We start from the raw sequence: 26,507 nt of genomic DNA on the forward strand, positions 1-26,507 counted from the left end.
AGATACTGATTCATACTACAACGTGGATGAACCTGGAATGCATGCTAAGTGAAAAAAGCCAGACACAGAAGATCATATATTATATGATTCCATTCATATGAAATATCCAGAATAGGCAAATCTATAGGGATAGGAAGATCAGTGGTTGCTTAGGGATGAGGGAAGGTGAGTAAGGAGGTGAAGTGATGAGTACCAGGTAATGGGGAAGTGTCACCTTTATTTATTCCAACATTTATTCTGTGTTCAGAATTATACTAAAGGTGCTGAAGGGTTATAAGGAGTAAAATTATGATCAGTTAAACCCTGTCCCTATTCTCCCAAAACTGATCACATAGGAGGAGATAGAGATCCCTGCAAACAGTTTCAATCTAATCATAATTGAAAACACCATAGCACAGGCAAATGAACAAGGTACACATGGGACCCAAGATCAGGACAGTCGCAATGGAGATGGCAATGGAAGACACTGAAGGGAGAGTGATATGCACCTGGGTGGTGATGGAGGGTAAGGGTGACGAGGTACAGGGGTAGAAAAGGGCAGGTGATGTGCAGTGTGGCCAGGGGCTTCAGCACTTCAGGAGGCTGTGGGGCAGTGGAGGAGAGGGGTAGTTAGAAAGAAAGAAGACAGGAAGGAAGTTAGAACTAATTTAAGGAATGTCTTAAACACCAGGCAAAAGAACTGGACTACAATGTTAAGGCAAGAAGTAGCTGAAGGTCTCTGAGCTGTGCAGTGGCCTCCTCGCTGCTGTGCCCAGAGACCAGACTGGAGGTGACAGCAGTGATCCATGCAAGAGACAGAGACGCTCTGCCCAAAACAGGGCATATGGGACCCTGCTGGCATCCAAATGCCACCAATGGTGACCATTGCAGGGCTGCTGCTGATGTGCAGAGGCAGCTGTCACCCTGCCCCTGAACACAGGGAAGGGCCTGCATCCTCTGGCCAGGCATTGGATTTGCCAGACCCCCAGGCTGACCCGTGCCCTGCTATGCATCTGGTCCTTGAAAACCTAGCCACAGGATCCACACCCAGTCAGCCTCAGTACTCCTGGGAAGAGTCTGCTAAGAGTTCACTTCCCCTTTAAACTTTAACTGGCAGGAAGGTTATGTTGGCTTTGAGTCATCAAATCAACAGGATCTTACGCAGCAGATGGTTATGAAGACTATGGAGCAATGAGGGAAAAGGCATATCATATATTTCTAAGTGGAAAAAGCAGGGCATAAAAGCAAACATACACTGTGATGACAACCAGGCAAAAACGTCTATGTAGGTACAGCATACATTTTTGGGGGTTCTTTTTGGTATTGAATTATAGGTGATTTTCTTCTCCCATATATATTTTTTGACAATGTGACTACACTGACTTGGTGATGTATAAAGTATCAAAAACAAGAAACTTCATGAATAACTTCCTACTAATAAGTGAACTCTGGCTAAGAAGATTTAGAGGCCGAGCATTGTGGCTTGCACTTGTAATTCCAGCACATTGGGAGGCCAAGGCGGGAGGATCACTTGAGCCCAGGAGTTTGAGACCAATCTGGGCAACATAGTGGGACTCCATCTCTACAAAAATTAATTTCAAAAAAATTAGCCAGGGGACCAAAGGGACTGAGGTGGGAGGATCACTTGAGCCCATGAGGCAGAGGTTGCAGTGAGCCATAATGAAACACTGCACTCCAGCCTGAATGGCAGAGTGAGACTTTGTCTCAAAAAAAAAAAAAAAAAAAAAAGATTTAGGAACAAGAGGCTTTACATGCAGTCCAATACAGTAGCCACAAGCTGCACATGGCTACTAAAATAAATTTAAACTTTAATTAATTAAAATGAAATAAAATGGAAAATGCAGCTCCTTAGTCACACTAGCCACATTTCCAGTGCTCAAGAGCCCCAGGTGGCCAGTAGCTGCTGTGTTAGATGGTGCAGGTCTACAGGTCAGAGAGAGGCCAGAGGACTGAAGTCCACATGAAGGTCAAGTGGGCTGGTGGTGAGGCCCACTGCAGGGCCACAGCCAAGTTCCCAGCTAACTTCATCATAATCCCCCAGGATGCTCCCCCTGCACACGCAGATCTCAGAAATCAGGATCTCTGTAGGCAGAGCCAGAGGTCGGCACTGCAACAGGCTCCTTGTGATGGCGACTGACGCACAGTGAAGGGTGAAGGCCATGGATATGGTGGCAAGCATATACACAGTGGCCACCTGCCCCTGGGCACGAACACACTTCCCCACTCACCAGCTGGGCAACTGCTCTGAGACCCCATGACCTCTTGTGTAAGATGAGTGTGGCTGGAAGGCAAGCAAGGGACACAAGAAGACAGCCACGTGCAGCTTGTGGCTACTGTATTGGACTGCATATAAAGCCTCTAGTTCCTAAATCTTTTTTTTTTTTTTTTTTGAGACAGAGTCTTGCTCTGTCACTCAGGCTGGAGTGCAGTGGCACGATCATGGCTCACTGCAATAAATGCTCCACAGACAGCAGCTCGCATTACACTGGCTTACAGGCATGGATCCACTGATGGGCAACTATGGGTGCAAACAAAACTGTCGGTGAAAGGAGGAGAGAGGAGGGAAGGGAAAGGGAAGGAGAAGGAAGCTGAAGGGGCCAGAGCCAGGGGCAGAAATGTAAGAGAACAGCTGAGAGACACATGAAGAAGGGATACCCTCAGTGAGATGAGATGGCCACAGAAACCTGAGGAGTGCCTACAACGCCAGAATACAGTCAGGCCTGGGTAAAAGAGTTTACTCCCTAATCCAGGACTCCGGCTCTGAGATGAGGCACTGCGGTGCAACATCTTCCTGCTAATTACGGTGTGATGCTCCTGGCGTACTGGAGTGCTCTTCATTCTCCTCTTCGACTTGAGAAGACAAGTGACACCCTGGGCACTGCCAAGTATCACCCTTGGTCTGGGACTACCACGGGGGAAAGGTACAGACTTCCAACAAAAACCAGATATGTGCAATATCAGGAGCTTAGGATGCAGACATGGCCACATAAGGTATAGGTTACACCAAAGTTAGCCTCTACAATATACTGCAAAACCTCTCAGACTGTGTTCAGACGATAGGAACAAAGGAATCTGATGGTCCCCTGTCAGGGACTTCCTGGCCTCTGACTGAACCAGCAGAGTCTGACCTGGGAAACCAGGTTTGGCCCCAACTCCAGTGCACTAGCAGAACTAGGCTTGCAGGAGATGGACACAAGAGACCCTTTGATAACCAAATTAAGTGGCCCCTCCACTCTCTTCTGATCCCTGCGGCCCTCTGGCCAGCTCCAGCCTATTTTGGTTGCTTCCTGATCTTTCCCGTGCCCACTGATTTCCTTTAGCATCTGCCCACTCTTCCTTTCTCACATTCTTGATCTTCAGCTTTTTCCTTAGGTCCTGCTGACTCATTCAGCTCATACAGAACTGCTGAATATGATGAGAAATATTCGGACAATTCAACAGCTCAGAAACTCAGGGATCAAAGCCCTTAGTCCATTTCTCTACTATGGGTGCATCCCATGATTGAATTCTACCTCCCCTATTCCCAGCCCCAGGCCACTCTCCTGCACTCACAACTCCAGGGTGGCCGAAAACCCAGTCTCTGTTGTCACACAACCCCAAGGCAGCTGCTGAACCTGAAAAGTCAAGGCAAGGCCCCATGGCTACAGCCCGGCTCCTGTCTTTGGCAAATACTCTCTCTAAGTAAAGGTAATTTAATACAGTGGCTAAAAGCAAGAGCTGTGGATCCACAGGTCTTGGGTTCAAGTGCTGACCACACCACTTAACAGTGACATCACCAACCACAAACTAAACTCTCCAAGCCTCAATCTGTACATCTTAAGTTGAGAGTAATAATAATAATGAACGTTGAACTCACTGAATTGTTACAGGATTTAGTGAGCCATGGGTGGAGGAGGGCTATGTGGTGTCAGGCCCACAGTAAGCTAGAAAGCTTACCTATAAATTATCTATAAATATCGCAGTGACTGTTTTACAGAAGCAGACCTGCATGAATTAAAGGAAGATCTCCCTAGTTCAGGCTTAACTAATTCAAAATGTGTAAGCATTTTCAGGGGCTGGGTTGACGAGGTCATTTACAAAGTCAACAAAAAAGGGAAAGGATTTCAGATGCAGTATTTAGACTTTGTAAGAAAAACAAAAGAGCTGGCAAGAACCCTCCTGTCCTTCAGAGGCGAACTAACTGGTGAGTCAATCACCAAGCACTTATTCATTCGCTAAAAACCTCTGTTCCACAACACGAGGCTTGGTCCTAATTGTTTTATTTATCTCAAGTAACAGAATGGCATTTTGTGAGTGTTCTAGATGCAGGCTTTTTACTAAGAAAGGCTTTCTTCCAGCTGGGTCTCAACAAGTGAGGTTTTACTATAAATCCCATTCGCAATCTTCAACAGGCATGGACATTCGGTTTTTGGAAGGTGAAATGAGCAATGGTATATAATCTTAGTTTTGCTTTTTCTCCCCACTAAGGCATGGCTGGCAGGTCACAGTGCATCCTACACCCAGCAATATAAACAGTAGGTTACACCACTGCAATTCATTCTGGCCTTGACTTACACATCCCAGCACCATCTCAAGTGGACCCTGTCTGGCCCTCTGCAGCCTTCCACTGAGCTCGGACCTGCACTGGGTGTAATTTCTGTCAACTGTGGGACTGGCTGCTTCCCAACTTCCATCCCCAAGGTGGGCAGCCCCCTGCTCCATGGGATTCTGGCAGGGAGAGTATATTTACTTAGTCCATCATTTTCCGTCTCATATCATCGAAAAACTAATAGGAATCATGACACTAACATGGCAAGCAGGTTTCACCTGACTGTAGGATGGAATTTGTTTAGTCTGTGAAATGAACATCTTACTTTTTAAACCTCAATCTGCCTGCAGTGAGGACGCAGGACCTTGCCTACTTCTCCCTCACAGACCTTTTTTTTTTTTTTTTTTTTTTTGAGACAGAGTCTCGCCCTGTCGCCCAGGATGGAGTATAGTGGCACAATCTTGGCTCACTGAAAACTCCGCCTCCTAGGTTGAAGTGATTCTCCTGCCTCAGCCCCCCAAATAGCTAGTATTGTAGGCACGTGCCACTACACTCGGTTAATTTTTGTATTTTTAGTAGAGATAGGGTTTTGCCATGTTGCCCAGGCTGGTCTCAAACTCCTGACCTCAAGTGATCTACCCGCCTCAACCTCCCAAAGTGCTGGGATTACAGGTTGAGCCACCACGCCTGGCCTCCCAGACTATTCTTGAAGGTGCCGAGAAGTCCACTCAACCCCACAAGTCAGCATGTTGTTCCTCCTCTCATGCTGCTGCTTCTGAGGCACAGGTGGGAGCCAGCCTCCCTCAGACAGGCCACTTGACACATAAGTAGACACAGCTGCCAACAGAGGCCACTCCTGCCATCTCCACGGGCCTCCCTCCCACTCCAGGGTGTGCCAACAGCTTCCTGAGAGTGTCCAGTGCCAGTGGGGGGCATGGCCGCCTGGGGTGGGCAGAGCCTGAGGGGGGAGGAGGGAGACCCACAGCACTCATCTCCACGGCAACCAAACATTCCCAGCCCAAGGAGCACGGAACTTGAACAAACCACACAAACGCCCACACCACAACCTGATGCTTACTGCTGGAACGAGCACCAAGGAAACAATCCCACAGAAGGAAGGAAAGATGCTGCACAAAGATGCTGGCTGCGGCTGTGTGTAACAACCTGCAAACCAGCCATTAACTGTGGCACGCCTTATCGATCACCATGTAACTTAAAATTATTATTATGAACTATGACATGACGTTAAATTGAAAAGGATACAACATTGTTTATATACTATGATCACAACTCTAAAAAATGTGTATAAACTTGGAGAAAAACTGGCAAGGAAAACATAAAAGTGACAGTAGCTGAGCTACAATGCTAACTTAACAGGTTTCTGTCTTTAAAATTTTCTTTGCAGCGGCCAGATGTGGTGGCTCATGCCTATAATCCTAGCACTTTGGGATGCCAAGGCAGACAGACTACTTGAGCCCAGGAGTTCGAGACCAGCCTAGGCAACATAGCAAGACCCTGTCTCTACAAAAAATAATAAAAAATAGCTGAACACGGTGATGAATGTCTGTAATCCCAGCTACTCAGGAGGCTGAGGTAGGAGGATCGCCTGAGCCCAGGAGTTCAAGGGTGCAGTGAGCTGTGATCACACCATTGTACTCCAGCTTGTACGACAGAGCAAGACTCTGTCTCAAAAAAAAAAGAAAATTTTCTCACAGCTTTCCCCATTGCTGCTTCTCATCAGCAGATGGAGAAATGTGCATATCCGTGTAAGGGAACCTGCCACGGTGCCTGGGAGAACTGCACATAGCCGTCTATGCAAAGGTTTGCCTGAATCTTGGTGGAACACCTTGCAGGCTTCCAGAACATAAAAAGATGCACGGCTGTCTCTCATTCACCTCCCTATTCCCCTAGGAGCCTGTCACCAGACAGTGTCTTATCTCTAATGAGGTATGGGGATTTCTGCCTGCCCCTCAGAACAGAGCTGTGGGCTCTGAGACCACTTCGCTGCAGTCTAAAATTGCTTCTCAAAATCCCACTTGTGTGGCAGTCATCAGCCCCTTTTGCTTCAGTGTCATCCTCTTCAGTGTATGGGACCAGGACCCAGGAAGATGGTACCTTTGACATATTCTTTGTGTTGCCTATGTAAGTAATAAACTGCCTAAAGTAACAGTGGCTTGTTGTATCTTTACCAAACTCGTCAGGCCCTGGACTTGCCCTGTAAATGTGTGTGAGCTTAACAGTATCCCAATACTATGTTTTAATGCAGTATCAATGGACCTCAAGAAGTATGTGTATATACCAACAGATACCACCATATGCCATATGCTATATATATATATAAAATATAAATAAAATAAAATATATATAAATATATATAAAATCTGGCTTTACATACTGTATACAGTGTTTTAAACTAGATTTTCATAAATGCAATGGGAAAATAGAAAAGATACATATACAAATATGTTCAGAAATATACACACTAACCAGACTCTATCAATAACCAAAATAAGATAAAGAACAAAGAAAACACACTTATTTTTGCTTGACTAGGTGGAAATAAATCAGAGGAGGGAGAACCAGAAAAACAACGAAGTACAGGTGAGCATAGATTCAAGAGGTCTGGATTCCGTGCCAGCTCCATAGCCAGGTTTCTGACCTTGAGAAATTCTCTTTCCCTGTCTGCCCCCATTTTCTCTTCTAAGAAGGAGGGGATGCCCTAGATGCACCCAGACCCCCAGCTGTGCCATCTCCGTGGCGTTGAGGCTCACAGAGACACACTCAGGACCTGCAGAGCTGAGACATAGAGCTCCTGGGTGCCTCCTTCTGCTGAAAGCTGAGTTAAAGGGGAGCAATCTGGTAACTGAAAAAAGACAAGTCACCTCCAGTGTCTGAGAGAAGCTGCTGAGACACATGCCCAGTCTCCAACATTCCAACTGCTCTTTGGAACTGGAGAGGAAGTGGGACATTCACACAGCAGGAGGGCGTGCAGCCCCAGGGCAAACAGCAATGCCCCTGCACTCACTTTTTGACAAAATCCGAATCCTCATTCCTTTAGCAACTCTGTTCTAGGGACTGGTTTGCTGACAATGGATCCACAGAGTGTGCGGTTCACCGTCTATATAATAACACCAACAAGGGTCGGGCGTGGTGGCTCGCACTTGTAATTCCAGCACTTTGGGAGGCCAAGGCAGGCAGATCACCTGAGGTCAGGAATTCAAGACCAGCCTGGCCAACATGGGGAAACCCTGTCTCTAAGAAAAATACAAAAATTAGCCGGGCCTGGTGGTACATGTCTGTAGTTCCAGCCACTTAGGAGGCTGAGAGGCAGGAGAATCGCTTGAACCCGGGAGGCAGAGGTTGCAGTGGGCTGAGATCGTGCCACTGCACTCCAGCCTGGGCAACAGCGTGAGATCCGTCTTTAAAAAACAAAACAAAACAAAACAAAACAACAAGAAAGCAGAGTGCACCAAATTCAGGAGAAGTCTCTTCCTGCTAAGGAAACAGGGAAGGCTTCCTGGAAGAGGAGGCATTTGAGCTGAGTCATAAGACTGGACAGAGAAATGTATTAAGTGAATGGGGAGAGGCTATTCTAGATAACAATGTGATCAGAGGCATGGAAGTGAAAAAGAGAAATTCAGTTTGACTGGAATAGGAAGCAGGAAGTGATAAGACAGGGACAAGACCACAAAGGCCTTCAATGCTAGGCCAATCAAAAACCCAAACCAGGTCTGTCTTCCTTAAGTGTCTGTGCTTGTCACAATTTGAAGAAAGAGAAACTCAATGCATTACGAAATAGCCACTCTAGCAGCCATGGATGGAACCCACAGACTCATCTGCAATGGGCTAAATGTCTATGTCCCCCTAAAATTCCTATGTTAAAATCTAACCTCTGGCTGGGCACGGTGGCTCACACCTGTAATCCCAGCACTTTGGGAAGCTGAGGCGGGTGGATTACCTGAGGTCAGGACTTGGAGACCAGCCTGACCAAGGTGAAGAAACTCTGTCTCTACTAAAAATACAAAAATTAGCCAGGTTTGGTGGCACACGGCTGTAATCCCAGCTACTTGGGAGGCTGAGGCAGGAGAATCACTTGAACCCAGGAGGCGGAGGTTGTGGTAAGCTGAGACTGCACCACTGCACTCCAGCCTGGGCAATAAGAGCAACACTCCATCTCAAAAAAAGAAAAAAAATCCTAACCTCCAAGGTGATGGGATTAGGGGGTAGGATTAGGAGGTGATTCTCATGAGGTGGAACCCTCAGGAATGGGATTAGTGACCTTATAAAGGAGATTCCAGAGAGCTCCCCTTCTACCATATGAGTACCCAGGAAGTGGGCCCTCAACAGACACCTCATCTGCCAGCACCTTGATCTTGGACTTTCCAGCCTCTAGAACTGTGAGAAATACATTTCTATTGTTTATAAGCCAACCAGTGTATGGTACTTTGTCATAATAGTCCAAACAGACTAAGACGCTCATCAATTGGTTTTCCCTCACCAACAGCTTCCCTAATTCAAATGGTAATTGCTTGAGGTGGAAAACAGCCTCTCCTTAATATTTATTTTCTTTTTCCTGAAAAATAGAGCAAGTATTGAGAAACCGTTGCAGGAGTCAAAGGTCAAAGATAAATTGTAAACAAAGATCTGATACGAGCAGCCAACAAACATGAAAAAATGCTCAAGGGTCAGGTGTGGTGGCTCATGCCAATAATCCCAGCCCTGTGGGAGGCTGAGGTGGGAGGATCACCAGAAGTCAGGAGCTCGAGACCAGCTTGGGCAACACAGCGAGACCTCTGTCTCTACAAAAATTTTAAAACATTAGCTGGGCATGGTGGCACATGCCTGCAGTCCCAGCTACTCAGAAGCTAAGGCAGAAGAGTTGCTTGAGTTTAAGGCTGCAGTGAGCTACAATTACATCATGACACTCCAGCCTGGATGACACAGCGAGACCCCATCTCAAAACAAAACAAACCTCCACATCATTAATCATCAAAGAAATGCAAATCAAAACCACAAAATGGCCATTATTAAAAAGTCAAAAAGTAGATGTTGGCAAGGCTATGGAGAAAAGGCGACGCTTATACACGGTTGGTGGGAGTGTAAATTAGTTCAGCCACTGTGGAAAACAGTTAGGAGATTTCTCAAAGAACTAAAAATAGAGCTACCATTTGACCCAGTAATCCCATTACTGGATATATATGCAAAGAAAAGTAAATCTTCTACGAAAGATACCTGCACTCGTATGTTTATCACCACACTATTCACAATAGCAAAGACATGGTATCAACCTAGGTGCCCATCAGCAATAAATGAATAAAGAAAATGTGGTACATATACACCATGGAATACTACACAGCCATAAAAAAATGACATCATGTCCTTTGCAGCAACATAGAAACACAAGAAACAGAAAACCAAATAGCTGAAAAACTTTCTACTGGGTACTATGTTCACTGTGTGGGTGACAGGACCAATTAGAAGCTCAAACTTCAGATTCGCACAATATACCCTTGTAACAAACCTGCACCTCTTGAATCTAAAACTAAAATTAAAATTTAACTAAATAAATAAATAAAGGAGGGCCTAAACACAACTCCCATACAGATAAAACACAAACATGTGCCCAAGACTTTATTTAACTCATCAATTAATAAAGGAACCAATAAGTGGTATAATTGGGAGAATTCAAAGAATCATAGGCCATCAGGAAATGTTGACATCAATGTGTTTAATAGATTGCAAAACTGGTCAATCTCCACAGGGCAACAATCACCAACTGCACCTCCACCAGACAGTCTGCATTGCTATAGACAAGAATTGTGTTTGTTACCATCAATATTCTACAACTTACAGAGTGCAACATAGCTCAAAGACAAGGAAAGGCCCAGAGACCCAGATAATTCGATAACCAGACCACTCCTAGATTTCTACTGCGGACATTCTCAAAGTCTTTCCCTACACAGGTGAACACTGATCAATGTGTAAACCATAAACTCTCAGGCACGTGTTCTAGGGGAAATTGCAGTGAGGACTGAAGCATGAGGTTCAGAACTCAGGCATCTGCCTGGACCATCAAGGCTCAGCAGGTTAGGAGGCCACTGGTTAATCACATGCACTGGTTAACTTTATATCGGGAATTAGGATCTCTGGCTGTGAGCAAGTTCTTCCCCTTCCCTTCACCAGAAGGATCCAAAATGAGGATCCCCAAACCAATGGTAGTCAGCCCTGATCACACCCTGGAAGTATCTGAGAAGCTGTGAAAAAATACACTTGCCCCACTTGGGCGGGCGCAGTGGCTCACGCCTGTAATCCCAGCACTTTGGGAGGCTGAGGTGGGTGGATCACAAGGTCAAGAGATCGAGACAAACCTGGCCAACATGGTGAAACCCCGTCTCTACTAAAAATACAAAAATTAGCTGGGCGTGCTGGTGCACATCTGTAGTCCCAGCTACTCGGGAGGCTGAAGCAAAAGAATCGCTTGAACCCAGGAGGCGGAGGTTGCAGTGAGCTGAGATAGCACCACCACACTCCGGCCTGGGCGACAGAGCGAGACTCCATCTCAAAAAAAAAAAAAAAAAAAAAAAATTAATACACTTGCCTCACTCCAGAAATTCCAAGGGTGATGCCCTGGCCCCACCCTTGATTAGCAGAATCAGATTGAGGTTCCTAGCTAATCCTATCAGATTAGGATTTAGCTCTGATTCTGATTAGCAGGGGTTTAAAGTCTCCACAGGTGATTCTAATGAGCAGTCAGGATTGCAAACCACGAGGCCAGATGGTTAGAAAGACCCCTTTGTGGCCGGGCGCGGTGGCTCACGCTTGTAATCCCAGCACTTTGGGAGGCCGAGGCGGGCGGCTCACGAGGTCAGGAGATCGAGACTATCCTGGCTAACACGGTGAAACCCCGTCTCTACTAAAAATACAAAAAATTAGCCGGGCGTGGTGGCGGGCGCCTGTAGTCCCAGCTACTCGGAGAGGCTGAGGCAGGAGAATGGCGTGAACCCGGGAGGCAGAGCTTGCAGTGAGCCGAGATTGCGCCACTGCACTCCAGCCTGGGCGACAGAGCGAGACTCCGTCTCAAAAAAAAAAAAAAAAAAAAAAAAAAAAGAAAGACTCCTTTGTTCCTGACACCCTGTGACTCTGCTGTAACATTCCCTTTTAGTTGAGAGCTGCTAGCCTCAGTATAGGATTGAGAATATAAGCAGGACATTTTCCAAAAATACTCCTCAAAATTAATCTTTGATAGAGACAGAAAACAAGCAAAATCCATAACTTGGTCGGACTTGGCAAGCATGCAACGTGTTAGAATCTTCCACGGGGAGCGGTTGCCATCCATTCAATCCAGACTCCTGATGGGCTGCTTGAATTATAATGCATGTACTGGAGTACAAAGATGCCCACAGGTGTGTGCTACACGGGTGGCAATGCACACACACCTCATGCTCATACAGCAGCCTCCAAATCAAAGATGAGGTGAGGGAGGTGGTTACACAGTAATAAAGGACCCCCTCTCCGCCTCACACTGGGGTAGCTGACTGACGAATCACTTTTGGTTGGCTGGTCCCCACAGTGGGGGAGAGAACCGACAAATAGCGTAGACATGGTGAATCCCAGCACTTCCTCCCAAATCTTCTGAAACCTCTTCTTACATATTTCAAACCTGATGTGATTAGGGATCACTCTGAACTCATTCAACTTATCACCAGAATCACAGGCAATCTTTGGTATTGTGTTAAGTCACCGTGCCCTGATCGGCCTCTGTTGGTGGTAAGAAACTCTGCTATAAAAGACACTGTCTGGCTTTTCTGTGGGGCTGAGGAGGGCCATGGACCAACTGTCTCCGGAAAGATGATCTTCTCTCTCCTCCCTTTCTCGGTTCCCATGTTCCTTATGCATCCCCCACACACCCGACACCCACACCCACACTTACTGCAAGCTGCACAGGTGAAGCATGTGTCATGGTAGAGGTTCCCCATGGCCTGACAGGCCTGGCCAGCCCCAAACACCCCTTTGCTGCATTTCACACAGGCTCCTGCAAGGACAAGAGAAACATCAGTGAGTCAGGAGGGAACCAGTGTAAACTGAGTCATAAAAAAGCCAATGAACAAAGCATAATACCATCCCTCCCCATGGCCAGCCCACCACCAAATCCAGTGGATGATTCATTTGAAGTCTTTCTCTCCCTCTCCCTCTGTCACTCTTTCAACTGCAGAAAACAGCTACCAGGCTGGACTTCAGGTCCCACTTTCCCTGCCCCACTGTTATGCTAATGTTCAGAATTCCTGGGCTTGGTCAACTCCCTCCCTCACCCCACCCAAAGCTTTTGAAGGTTCCCACTGTTTATAAGACAGTTCAGAAAGATTGCACCATCACTATAATATGCCAAGCATGCAGGTTGGGCAATTTCTTTTTTCTTCCTTTTTTTTGAGATGGGGGTCTCGATATGTTTGTTGCCCAGACTGGTCTTGAACTCCTAGGCTCAAGCAATCCTCCCGCCTTGGCCTCCCAAAGTGCTAGGATTACAGGTGTGAGCCACCATGCCTGGCCAGACAATTCCAACTAAATTATGAAGGGGTGGCCTGCCCCTCCACACCTGTGGGTGCTTCTCGTTAGGTGGGACGAAAGACTTGAGAAAAGGAATAAGACACAGAGACAAAGTGTAGAGAAGGAAAAGCGGGGCCCAGGGGACCGGTGCTGTGCTTACAGAGGACCCACACCGGCCCCGGCCTCTGAGTTCCCTTAGTATTTATTGATAATTATCTTTACCATCAAAAAGATAATGGAGTGACTGGACAATAGGATCATTGTAGGGAGGAAATCAGCAGTAAGACATATGAACAAAAAATCCTTGTAACCTCAATAAGTTTAAAAGAAAATGCTGTGCCTTGAGATGCATATGCGAACATCTCCATAAACCTTTTAGTAGTATTGCTCCAGCAAGCCCCACCTTATTCCTAAAGGCGGTTTTCTCCTTACTCAGTAAACAAAGCACACAAAGGGTTTTACCTGGAGATGTTCCATCGCCCAGGGACGGGCAGGAGACAAATGTTTTTCTTTTTCTCTAGATTTAAGAGAATGGTGATGACCTTTAACCATAAGCAGCCTTTAGGCACTTGTTTAACAAAGCACATTCTGCACCGCCCAAAATCCTTTTAACCTTAAGTCACCACAGCACATGTCTCTTGCAAGGACAAGGTTGGGGGTAGGGTCACAGATTAACAGCATCTCAAATACAGAACTAAATGGAGTCTCTTATGTCTACTTCCTTCTATATAGACACAGTAACAGGCTGATCTCTCTTTCTTTTCCCCACAAATTATTTCCTTTAATTTTCAGTGGGAACCACCAACTAGGATTTAGTAACTTCAATTTTTACAAAAAGTATATCACACCCCAAGCCCCGGGTTTATCAGACTGCAAGCAAGTGCTCTTCCCTGCCCTTCCACCAGCAGCTCCTCACCCCCTAACAAGTCCCACAGGGTCTTAGCCCAGCCTTTGCTGATGGGCCCCTACCTAGTACATTCTACTCCTGCCCTTCTGTTCACTCAAGTCCTGAGGTTTCATCTCAGCCTGCCCCACGATTCCTTCCTCAGACTGTTTGAGGCCAGGAGTTCAACACCAGCCTGGGCAACATAGGGAGATCATCCATTGAGAAAGAGAGAGAGAGAGAAACTTTTTTTGAGACACAGTCTCACTCTGTCACCTGGGCTGGAATGCAGTGGTGCAATCTCGGCTCACTGCAACCTCCGCCTCCCGGGTTCAAGTGATTCTCTTGCCTCAGCCTTCCAAGTAGCTGGGACTACAGGAATGCACAACCAAGCCCAGCTAATTTTTGTATTTTCAGTAGAGACAGGGTTTCACCATGTTGGCCAGGCTGGTCTCAAACTACTGACCTCAGGTGATCCGCCTGCCTCGGCCTCCCAAAGTGCTGGGATGACAGGCATGAGCCACCGCGCCTGGCCTGAAAAAACAAATTTAAAGAGCCAGGTTCTAACCTTGAGCCTCCCACCTACCCATGACTCCTGTAGAATGGATTAATGGTCATCGGCTCTCTGGGTGTCCGTTTCTTAATTAGGAAATAGAGGTTCCTTCCATGTGCCCTGCATATTCCCAGGAGCAGCAATTAAAAGAGTTGCTTTGTAAACCAAAAAGTTCTAAAGAGTTAACATGCCTCAACTACAAAGTGCTTATTGGGACGCCTGGTCTAGAACAGCTCCACAATTTACTAGCTATGTGACAAGCACAGACTAATTGAACTCCGATGTTGGGCTAGAAAATGGGGACAACAGTGGCCCCCTCGTAGGGTTACTGTAAGAGAATATGTGCAAAGTACTTAGTGCAGGGCCCCATACTTGGGAAATGCTCAATTAACAGGCAAATTGTAAGGATGACAATCATGTTACTGCCTCCTGCAAAAAGTGCCTTCAGCTTAAAAAGAGCTGTCTAAGAAGTTCTGGGCCTCTCTGGATCTCACATGGGCTCTGTGAACAGGCTGGAGGTCTCTCAGGCTAGGCCAGCCCAGAACCCCTACAGCAGCAGCCCAGGCTCCGGGCCTGTCCACATCAAGGAGGCCTTGGAGTCTCCCTCCCAAAGAACTCCCCTATTACAGTCAAATGAAAGACAGCACAATTATGTAAACAATGCACAAGATGAAAAAAGATTCATGGAGGAATATATTAAAATATAAACAGTGGTTTCTTTCTGTTGTAAAACTGTAGCTGGCCTTATTTCTTTACATTTTCTGTAGTTTTTTATAAGACAGCAGGCATTCATTACTTTACAGATTTTAAAAGGTCGTCTCAAAAAAGTGTTTGAATATGTTCAAATACATTATATAATGTTAAAATTTTTGAAAAATCAACTTCACAGATTTTATAAATATCAATTGCTCCCCTAGCACCCAGCAAGGTAGCCAGCTGGCATCCTTTGGTCAGGAGGAGCTCAGGCATCCTTTTCTAACTCTGGCTCCAATCTGCCAGGCTATTCTCAGGCTGCAAATCCCCAGCCTTCTGCCCACAGGGTAGAAAGCCCTGTGTTTCAGAGTTCATAACATTTTAAATTGATAAACTGCATCACCATCAAAGGAAGTCCAAGCTAACACAGCCTTCATGAAATTCCCCCACACCAACAGGTTTAAGGAGAAAGCCCCTCTGCTGACACCAGGAAGCAGGGTGAAGCAGTCTGTAGGAAACAGACAAGAAATTGACCATTGGAGAAATCCATTTATGGAAAGCTCAAGACGGCACAAGTATTGGTTATCTGCAGTTCTTCTTCTGTTTCAACATTTTCAAACATGCAGAAAAGTTGAAAGAATTATACAGAGGGTACCCATGTACTCACCATCCAGATTCTATAATTAACGTTTTGCTATCCATTCCTCAATCAATCCAACAATCCATCCGATTCTTGATGGATTTCAAAGTTGCAGGCAGCAACTTCACCCCAAACACTTCAGCCTCCCCATCATTAACAAGAGTTCATTATTTATTTGCTTAGGCTTATTTTTTTCCAGGTAAAATTCACAAAGAGACATGAAAAGTATAAGTCTACCATTCAATGAGTTTTGACAAATGATCTAGGTAAAGCAAACCCAAATCAAGATATCGAATATTTCCAACACCTCCAAAAAGTTCCTGCCTGCCTCCTCCCTTCCATCTTCTCTTTTTTTTTTTTTTTTTTTTTTTTTGAGACAGAGTCTCTCTCTGTCGCCCAGGCTGGACTGCAGTAGCGCAATCTCGGCTCACTGCAAGCTCCGCCTCCTGGGTTCACGCCATTCTCCTGCCTCAGCCTCTCCGAGTAGCTGGGACTACAGGCGCCCGCCACCACGCCCGGCTAATTTTTTTGTATTTTTTAGTAGAGACGGGGTTTCACTGTGGTCTCGATCCCCTGACCTCGTGAGCCGCCCGCCTCGGCCTCCCAAAGTGCTGGGATTACAACCGTGAGCCACTGCGCCCGGCCTCCATCTTCTCTTTAATGGCTATGAAATGCATGTGTGTGCATGTATATGTGCCTGTGGAGGGGAGGGTGGTGGGGGGGATGAGATTACTGGGCAGCTGGCATTTCTGTTCCTTGCAAGCAGCAAAGTCAACAGGGAGCCCCCACCAGCATGAAACTGAAAGCATCAAGTAATTCAGAGGCATCAGCATTTCTTTCTGTCTAATGATTTTTATATACAACTTAGGTACCTTATGCTCTCAAGGTAGAAAATACAGTTCCGGGCAAACTGCATTTCTTTTGCTGGCACACATGGAGCTGTGGGGCCCACCTAGCAGCAAAGCATAAACACAACAGGGTTCAGGCATTACCACTCATCTTTAAGGCTCCTTTAAGCGGTCTCATTACTCTGGAAAGCAGTGGTGTTCACGGCTGCTGCTAGGGGCCCATGCACAGTGGCCACTGGACCAGGCCGAGCCAAGTGGGGCCTCTAGTATTTGGGATGGGGCAAATGTGGAAGTGATAGTGGTGGTGCATCCGCCATTGGGCACAGCACCTACCATGCTGTGGTGAGTTGCTAGTTACCTGGGCATTTGCCTGCCTCTCCTAGTGAATTGCAAGCACCTTCAGAGTAAGGGCCATGTCTTAACTGTGGCCTCCGCAAGTGTTCAGGGAAACAAGTGTGAGTTGAATCACATTCCACATAGTTCCCTGCACAGTCCCTTCCTCTTTCTTCCTTACCTGGCACCTGCTTCCTTGTATCTTGGGCACACATGTCTGTTCCCCCACAAGCACTTCCTACCAAGGCCCAGGGTCTTATTCATCTCTGAACACCCCCAGCCACAGACAAAGTGCACTTAGTATCCCCTCAGCAGACCTAAACACAGAGAAATGGGTTCTATAGACATCTATTGGGAACTGGCGATGACATAATTCAAATGTGACGATGGGGGAGAAATCTTTCCGAAAAGTGCCAAATATCAGGCCATGGCAAAATGTCAAGGTATGAGTTAGGTTATTGTTCGGTAATGCCAAAGTCCACTTCGAGATTACCCATCCTAAGTCCCCTGGTGGACCTGACTCTAAGCCTTTACAATGAGCAACAAAAGCTAGTTTGTCAGGCATCAACCAAAGCACACTCGAAGCAGGCTACATGTAATGTTAAAGCAGTGCACTCGTGAATATAATTCTGCTCACAAACATGGTGTAAAACCACTCCCAAATGCTGTGGCCTCTTTGTTTAACCTCCTGTAAAATGCTGGCTACAAAGAGCAGAGGGGCGCAGGGACTCAGCAGCTTAGCATGGCATGCCCACCTTTCCACCACCCACAGCGTGAGCGCATGAAGAGGACCATCCTGCAAGACAGCTCACCAAAAAGGAAAGGTGAAATGAATTGCACGTGTCAGTGCAATGCTGCTGGCCCAGACTGCAGAAGCAAATGCATCTTATTAGGGTTTGGGGAATGAAATCCAGCACCTCTCCTACCCCTGTTCATAAGAGGCTGGCAGGATGGCCAGTGTCTTCACGTGGATGCTCTGACAACAGCTAGTGCCCCCCTGGACTTCCTGCCACTTTATCTCTCAACGGCAGAGCTTCCTCCCCTCTCGCCACACGCTGCTCAGCTACACTCTCTTCTGGTTTCCTCTCTCTGAGGCCTGTGACCCTCTGCCTTCAGCTGTCCCTCACTTTCTGTTCCTGCAGCTGAGTCCTTTGGGCTGCTGACATCCTTTCTCTCCACCGTGACCAGTGACCACCTAGCACAGATACAAAACAAGGAAGCCACCTGTGTTCGAAACCATGGAAGACCCCATAAGAAGCCAAGCAGGTAGGAAAAGATTTCATCCTTGTGGCTAAATGGATCTAAAAGTACTTCCTAGACAGAAAAGGTAGGGAAAACAATAAACTGAATTTCACATTCTAGGAAATCATGTGTCTACTATGGGCCAGACCCTGGACTTGGGGATTTCTTTGTTTTTTTTTGAGACAGAGTCTCACTCTGTCGCCAGGCTGGAGTGCAGTATATCAGTATGGACTCATAGATATTTTATTCTTTGGATTTTTATTATTATTATTATTATTTGAGACAGAGTCTTGCTCTGTCATCCAGGCCGGAGTGCAGCATGCGATCTCGGCTCCCTGCAACCTCTGCCTCCTGGTTCAAGCTATTCTCCTGCCTCAGCCTCCCGAGTAGCTGGGATTACAGGTGTGCACCACCATGCCTGACTAATTTTTGTATTTTTAGTAGAGACGGGGTTTCTGCATGTTGGCCAGGCTGGTCTGGAACTCCTGACCTCAGGTGATCCGCCTGCCTCAGCCTCCCAAAGTGCTGGGATTACAGGCGTGAGCCACCGCACCTAGCTAGACTTGGGGATTTCAACCAGTGAAGGAGCTGCTGCCATCTCCTGTCTAAAACCCAAGTTCCAGAAAGGGCCTGTCACTTGCTGAAGGCTGCACAGTGGGTAGGTTTGAAAGAGGGAATCTGAGCCCCAGTTCCAACTCAAAGGTCTCATTATGACTATCTGGTTGGCAGCTGTGGCTATTCCTGCCACACATGCCCCCCGACCCCCATCATGAGGGGAGCTCCTTCCTCACCCCGTAACATATCACCTGCTCAGGGATTCAGACCCCAGACCAGCCCTGCCCCCAATCTCCTACTACCCACCCTGGCCCACCTTCCATTCTACCTTGTCCCTCACACACATGACCATCTTTCTGCCTGGGACCTCAATCACAAGGCCTCTCCCCAGGGGGCGACCCGCAGCTCCTCCTGCCCTTCTGTGAGGGGCCCCGCAGGTGCGTGCCTTCTGATTGCCCTTCAGGAAACCATTCATTCCCCCCACAAACACTTCCCTCTCACTCATTTGGAGCCAGCCCCTCTCCAGATGCTGGCTACAGGATGGGGAGCAGGGTGACTGCACTGTGGCCCTGCCCTTGTAGAAACCAGACCCTGCCACCACTGGTGGTGAGCTGCCCAATCTCATCTGTACGTTCACTAAGTGGTCCGGGCTGAGGAGAGGCTCAGGATCAACAAGAAGAAAAAGAGTAGGCTCTTAGCCTCCCTTGGCTTTGCCAGGGTCCACCATGCCACAAGATTTTAAAGAAATGCCCAACAGAGGAAAGAAAATATATCATCATGTTACTATAACAACCAAGCTCAAAAATCAGAAGGGAAGTAAGAGGAATAAGGAATACACTTTTAGGAGAAGAGAGGAAGGGATGGGCATTTTTCCCCTGCAATTAGACTTACTGCCCCTTTAGCCCATTCTCCAAATTGTAGCCCAAGCGATCTTCTTATAAAACAGCTTTAATGAGATATAAGTAGCATATAATAAGCTGTACCTATTTAAAGGGTACAATTTGGTATTAAAATGGGAAAAGTCCCATTGTCCCTCTCACAGGGTGTGCAGTGGGAGTGTGGCTCGCTTCTTCAGTGCCCCGCTGTTCAAACCTCTAGGGGAGCATACAGGCTCTCCTCTGACTGCCCCAGCCAAACTCTGCCTCGTTCTGCCAGTTGATGGCCTGCCGGTGTGGTGGTGTCTGTCGGTGTGCTCCCGGCATCCTCTTGCCATCCAGCTGCTTGTATCTTCTTCCGCTGATGTGTTCCTCCCACCATCCAGCAGCTTCTGTCTCTGCCTTGCTAGGGTCTCAGGTTTTTACAGGCCCAGGATGGGAGCAAGGCAGGCTGGGGTGGTCTTGGAAAATGCAATATTTGGGTGCGAAGGCAGAAGTGCCTGTCCTCACCTAGGTCCCTGATGGTAGAGCCCTAGCCAGGGACCATGCCCTCCTCTACCCAGCACTTCCCTTCCCTGCTTCTGTATCAGTATATTGTGACATTTCTTTTCTTTTTTATTTTTATTTTTTTTTGAGACAGAGTCTCGCTCTGTCACCCAGGCTGGAGTGCAGTGGCGTGATCTCGGCTCACTGCAACCTCTGCCTCCCAGGTTCAAGCGATTCTCCTGCCTCAGTCTCCTGAGTAGCTGGGATTACAGGCATGTGCCACCACACCTGGCTAATTTTTGTATTTTTAGTAGAGACAGAGTTTCACCATGCTGGTCAGGCTGGTCTTGAACTCCTGACCTCATGATCTGCCCGCCTCGGCCTCCCAAAGTACCAGGAATATAGGTGTGAGCCACTGTGCCCAGCCCCATGTTGTGACATTTCTATACACCTGTGAAATCATCACCACAATCAAGACAACGCTCAAATCCACTGCCCCAGAGATTCCCCATGTCCTCGTGCCTTTTGCAATCCCTCCCCTCTTCCTCTTCCTCTCCCCAGGCAACCACTGATCTGCTTTCTGTCATCACAGATTAGCTTGTCTTTTCTAGTTTATATAAATGGAATCTGGAGTATGTACTTTATCTGGTTTATGTACTTTATCTGGTTTCTTTCACTCAATATAAATTGAGATTCACACATGCTGTTACATGCAGCAGGAGCTCATTCCTCTTTATTGCCATGTGGTATTCCACCATATGGATGTATTAGTTTGTTTATCCATTTGCTTATTGATGTATATGAGCTGTTTCCAGTTTGAGGCTATTACAAATAAAGATGCCATCAATATTTGTGTACAAGTGTTTGTAATGGACATACATTTGCATTTCTCTTGAGTAAAGGCCTAGGAGTGAAACGGCTGGGTCTTATGGTAGGTGGATGATTAACCGTTTATGAAATTGACAAACTGCTTTCTGAAGAAGTTATATCATTTTACATTCCTACCAGCAGTTCATTAGAGTTCCAAATTCTCCGCATCCTTGCCAACACTTGGCATGAGTAGTCTTTTAAATGTTATCCATTCTATTGTAATAGGTTATACAGTAGCATCTCATTGTAGTTTTAATCTGCATCTCTCTAGTAACTGATGTTGTGTAGGGGCATCTTTTCACCTGCTTATTGCTCATCCTTTTCTTCTTTAGTGAGGTGCCCAAATCTTTTGCCTATTTTTTTTCTTATTGTTATGAGAACTCCTTATACATTCTAGATACAAGTTCTTTATCAGATATTGCTTCACAGAGGTTTTGCTAGAGTCCCACAAACTAGCTGCCTTGGTCCCCATAGACTCTCAGCTCCTTTTCAACTCAGGGAGTCCACCAGGTTCTGCCTCTCTTCTCCCTCCCTGTGCCAAGGCCTGGAAATTCTCTCGAGGCAATTAGCTGGGGCTGTCACTGGGCTCACCTCATTTGCTTCCTATCTCTCAAGAATCACCTTCTTGATGTCCAGTGTCTTGAAAACCTTTGGTTCATGTATTCTTTTTTTTTTTTTGAGATGGGGTCTTGCTCTGTCGCCCAGGCTGGAGTGCAGTGGCACCATCTCGGCTCACCACAACCTCTGCCTCCCAGGTTCAAGCGATTCTCCTGCCTCAGCCTCCTGAGTAGCTGGGACTACAGGCATGCAACACCACGCCTGGCTAATTTTTGTATTTTCAGTACAGATGGGGTTTCGCCACATTGGCCAGGCTGGTATCGAACTGCTGACCTCAAGTGATCCATCTGCTTCGGCCTCCCAAAGTGCTGGGATCACAGGCATGAACTATCGTGCCTGGCCTATTTTTTTTCGGTTGTTTAAGGCAGGAGGTTCATCCAGTCCCTGATGCCCCATCTTTAGAATGGGCTTTTTCATTTTATATTTTATAAAAAAGTGATGGGTTCTCACTATGTTGACCAAGTTGGTCTTGAACTCCTGGCTTCAAGTGATCCTCCCATCTTGGCCTCCCAAAGTGCTGGGATTACAGGTGTGAGCCACCACATCCAGCCCAGAATGGGCATTCATTAAACATCACAAGTGCCAACATGGTGCTAGACAGTTTATATGTGTTTCTTCATTTAACAACAATTCTATAAAACATCATCACTTTATACATGAAGAAACTGAAGTTCAAAGATTAAATCTAATGCGCAAAGTCAGGCTGACTTATCTGTCTCCTTTCCAGTCCACCCTACTGCACTTATAAGAGGGGCTAAGGGAGTACGGGGGAAGAAAAGGTCCAGGAGTTCTGCTTATCCCCAAAACTTAGTATCTTCATGGCTTTGGGGCACCAGCGAATCCCCAAATCCCAGCTCAGTGATGGGAGCATAGCTCCTTCTTGGCTGCAGCTAGGAGATGAAGGCCAAGCCCACCCCTACGCACAGAGAGATGTGGCCCTTGGAACCCTGGGCATGGAGCGGCCCCAGAAGAAGGTGTTTGTGCCCAGGGCCTCTGCTTCGAGGACACCAAAGAAGCTGGGGGAGCACAGTGGATTTTTGAAAGATCATTAATAGTCAATAGGCCCATAGACTTCAGTGGGAATTATTTTTAAAAAAATGAAAATTTATCATTTATCATTTTGGCCTATTTCCTTCCGGTATTTTTTCAATGAATTTACTTTTTTTTTTTTTGAGCAGTTTTAGGTTCACAGCAAAACTGAGCAAAAGGTACAGAGAATTTCCACATATCCCCTTCCCTACACATGCACAGTCCCCCTCCCTATCAACGGCCCCTACCAGAGTGGTACACTTGTCACAACTGAGGAACCTACATGGACACATCATTATCACCCAAAGTCCACAGCTCCTGTGTGGGTTCACTCTGGGTGCTGTACATTCTATGGGTGTGGACAAGTGTATGGCATGTATCTATTACAGTAGCAAACAGACTAATTTCACTGCCCTAAAAATCCCCTATGCTCCACTTATTCATCTGTTCCTCCCCAAAAACCCCTGGCAACCATTGATCCTTTTATTTTCTCCAAAGTTTTGCCTTTTCCAGAATGTCATGTCTTTGGAATCATACACTATGCAGCCTTTTAGATCGGCTTCTCTCACTTACTAACATGCATTTATGGTTTCTCCATGTCTTTTCATGGCTCAATAGCTCATTTTTTCTTAGTGCTAAATAATATGCCATTGTCTGGATATACAACCATTTATTGATACAGTCATCTACTGAAGGATCTTGCCAAGTTTTGTCATTATGAATAAGCTTCTATAAACATCCGTGTGCAGGTTTTTGTGTGGACATAAGTTTTCAACTCATTTGGGTAAATACCAAGGACCGTGACTGCTGGATTATACAACAAGAATAGGTTCAGTTTTATAAGAAGCTGCCAAACTGTCTTCCAAAATGGCTATACAAGATTCTTTAAAAAATCATAATATTCTCACAGGAAAGGGCAAAAACAAGGGACAGTTTCCTGTTTTAAAAGATGTGCAGCAGGACGCAATGACCCACTAAGGATTACTCAAACGTTTCTCCCACCTCTCTTTTGTGGCTTATGGTTTTATACTAGGTAGGGTTAGCAGTATATGTCTCCTCATATTAGTCAAACACACAAGCTTGCTGAGCCAAATAAGCCAGGGCAGGGCTCTGGCTGTATATTTTAGTATCCCCATGTCTTAATCCATTTCGTGTTGCTATAATGGAATACCCGAGATTGGGTAATTTATAAAGAGCAGAGATTTATTTCTTACAGTTCTAGAGGCTGGGAAGTCCAAGGATCAAGGGCCCATATCTACCAAGGGCCTTCTTATTGCATCATGGAAGGGTGAAAGCATGTGCAAGAGAGAGCAGGGAAGGGGGCTAAATCCATCCTTTTACCAGGAACCCGATCCAGAGATACCGTCATTAATCCATTCACAAGGGCAGAGCCTTCACGACCTAATCACCTCTTAAAGGTCCCACCTCTCAACACTGTTGCCTTGGGGATTCAGTTTCCAACACTTGAACTTTGGGGGGCATATTCAAACCCTAAAGGATGCCACAAACAAGAAATGCTGAGTGCCACACACACAGTAGATGCCAAATAAGCACTGAACACATTCAAAAACCAGAGTCAGCAGGAAGGTGTTCTAGGTAAGTGAAGGCACAGAGACAGGAAAGGCAGAGGCACATACACAACTGTGTTCCATGCTTATTTGGCATCTACTAGGTGTGAGGTACTCGGCATTTCTTGTTTGTTTAGGCTCCATATTAATGGCATCGGTGAGCTATATATATAAATCAGGCTGACCTAACTTTCTCTGTGCACAACAGTGGTTCTCAAATGGCTTAAATGGGTAGAAACTTTTCTTTTAAAAAGTATCAATGGAACCTCAACTATATATAACACACATAAGAGAAACCACCATGGTTTAGGGTGGGACAGAGCCCACTCTGCCTCCTAGGCTGTCCTGGCCCCCTGCAGTGGTTCCAGGAAGATTATCTGAAAACCATTAACACACAGCAAAACTGATCAACTGCAGACACAACGCTGCCTGGCCTGGGCAGCATTCCATGTGAAATAAGTTACCCTGAATTGGTATTAAATCACCTTCTGCACACCCAAAGCCAAAAAACAATTTGAACTCTGCGGGGCACCTACTCCACTCTCCCAGCAAAGGCAGGATTTACAAAAAATAAAAATAAAAAATAAATAAAGGAAGATAGCAGAGCACTCTTAGCAAGAGAGTTGGCTAGAAGACAATTCCTGCCTCCTTCCTGCCCACAGCCAGGCTGAGGATGCAGCCAGCCAGGGCGACGACCAAGTCAGAATCTCCTGTTGTGATGGAAAGTTTTTTGTTTTTTTTTTTGAGACGGAGTCTTGCTCTGTCACCCAGGCTGGAGTGCAGTGGCGCGATCTTGGCTCACTGCAAGCTCTGCCTCCCGGGTTCATGCCATTCTCCTGCCTCAGCCTCCCGAGTAGCTGGGACTACAAGCGCCCGCCACCACACCCGGCTAATTTTTTTTTTTTTTTTTTTTTTGTATTTTCAGTAGAGACAGGGTTTCACTGTATTAGCCAGGATGGTCTCGATCTCCTGACCTCGTGATCCACCCGCCTCGGCCTCCCAAAGTGCTGGGATTACAGGCGTGAGCCACCGCGCCCGGCCATTGGAAAGGTTTTAAATAAAAAGGCTCTACCAGGCTAGCCAATGAATGTGGCCCTGCTCCCACCCCCGTCTCACACCTCGACTTTCTTCTGTGCCACTTCCCTCTCAGTGAAGAAGGGAGGCCTCCCAGAGCAGTGCCCCCACCACACCACCAGACATCATGCAAGATCACATAGCCATGAACCACCTACTGTGTGCTGAAAGGGGTTGGGGCAAGGGTCAGGGCATCCAGTCAGCATCTGCAGGGATGCTAGAAGGATCAGCCTGGAACATAATTTTATGAGTTATCCCAAACATAGCTTGAGCAAGGCTCTTTCTTGGCCAAAAGTTGCTGCCTGTGCACCTGGACAGCTCTGGGCATCAGCAGGTTCTGAAGAGGAGCCAAGTCCTTGGGGCAGAGCTAGACCAATGATCACAACAACAGTCTTCCCCCAGCCACTCTAAAAGCTCACAAAAGATCTCCAGGGGTGGCTGCTGCTGGGCTGCTGACTAACACGCATATCAGATTCCCACTTCTCAAGTCTGGCTGTACAGAATCGATGTGCGAATGCCCAACACTACCTCCAGAGACAGGGTCCCGTTTTAGGAGTAAGGCCAAAGCTCTCCAGCTGACTCTAGTGCACAGCCAGGGACGAGAACCACAGATGTAGATAACGCAACACCCTGCATCCTACCTGGCATCCTGGACATCCCCTGCCTCTGCCCTCTCCCCTGCACACTCTGTAGTTCTCACATCAATGGGTAAAGCCATCACTAAGCCACGAAGGAAGTACTTAAGACCACTCTGGGCCATGGGGTCATTGCACCAGCCTACTTTCTTCATTCTGAACTTGCCATTAAAACACACACGGCCTCAAAACCAACGATGGCCTTACTTCATCACAGTGGGAAAGGAAGTTTCTAATGCAATTTCCCAATCACTGTGAGCCTGAGCTTGCCCTGCCAGATTGCCTGTAGGTATACTTTTGCCCAAGGACACTACTACTCCCTGGCCTAAATGATTCCTGGCCTCCACTCTACAGGGAAACAAGGAGCTCAAAGTACCCCTGAGCAAGTCCTGCATCCCACCCCCAACTCCTACATGATGCTCTCCTCCAGCTATCGCCAGGGCAGCCCAGCCTGCAGCCTCTGGTTATACCCTTCTCTCTGGTCTTCCTTTTTCCTCATGAGGGTCTTCACTTCGAGTCTCTCCACAGAGGCT

General features: G+C 46.7%; 1 protein-coding gene across 4 annotated transcripts in view; it reads right to left on the minus strand.

Moving 5' to 3' along the window:
* The window catches only part of LIMD1 (LIM domain containing 1), a 92,024-nt gene that overhangs the window by 35,455 nt on the left and 30,062 nt on the right, over nt 1–26,507 (minus strand). For all 4 annotated transcript variants that reach the window (XR_010113959.1, XR_010113958.1, XR_010113960.1 and 1 more), the window contains exon 2: nt 12,459–12,560. Coding sequence is in view for 1 of the 4 variants with exons in the window: in XM_055280200.2 (XP_055136175.2) it covers nt 12,459–12,560 (102 nt within the window). In the remaining 3 variants the exon portion in view is untranslated. The remainder of the gene's footprint in view (nt 1–12,458; nt 12,561–26,507) is intronic.

Source organism: Symphalangus syndactylus, chromosome 1, assembly GCF_028878055.3.
Source record: "Symphalangus syndactylus isolate Jambi chromosome 1, NHGRI_mSymSyn1-v2.1_pri, whole genome shotgun sequence".
Classification (NCBI taxonomy): Eukaryota; Metazoa; Chordata; class Mammalia; order Primates; family Hylobatidae; genus Symphalangus; species Symphalangus syndactylus.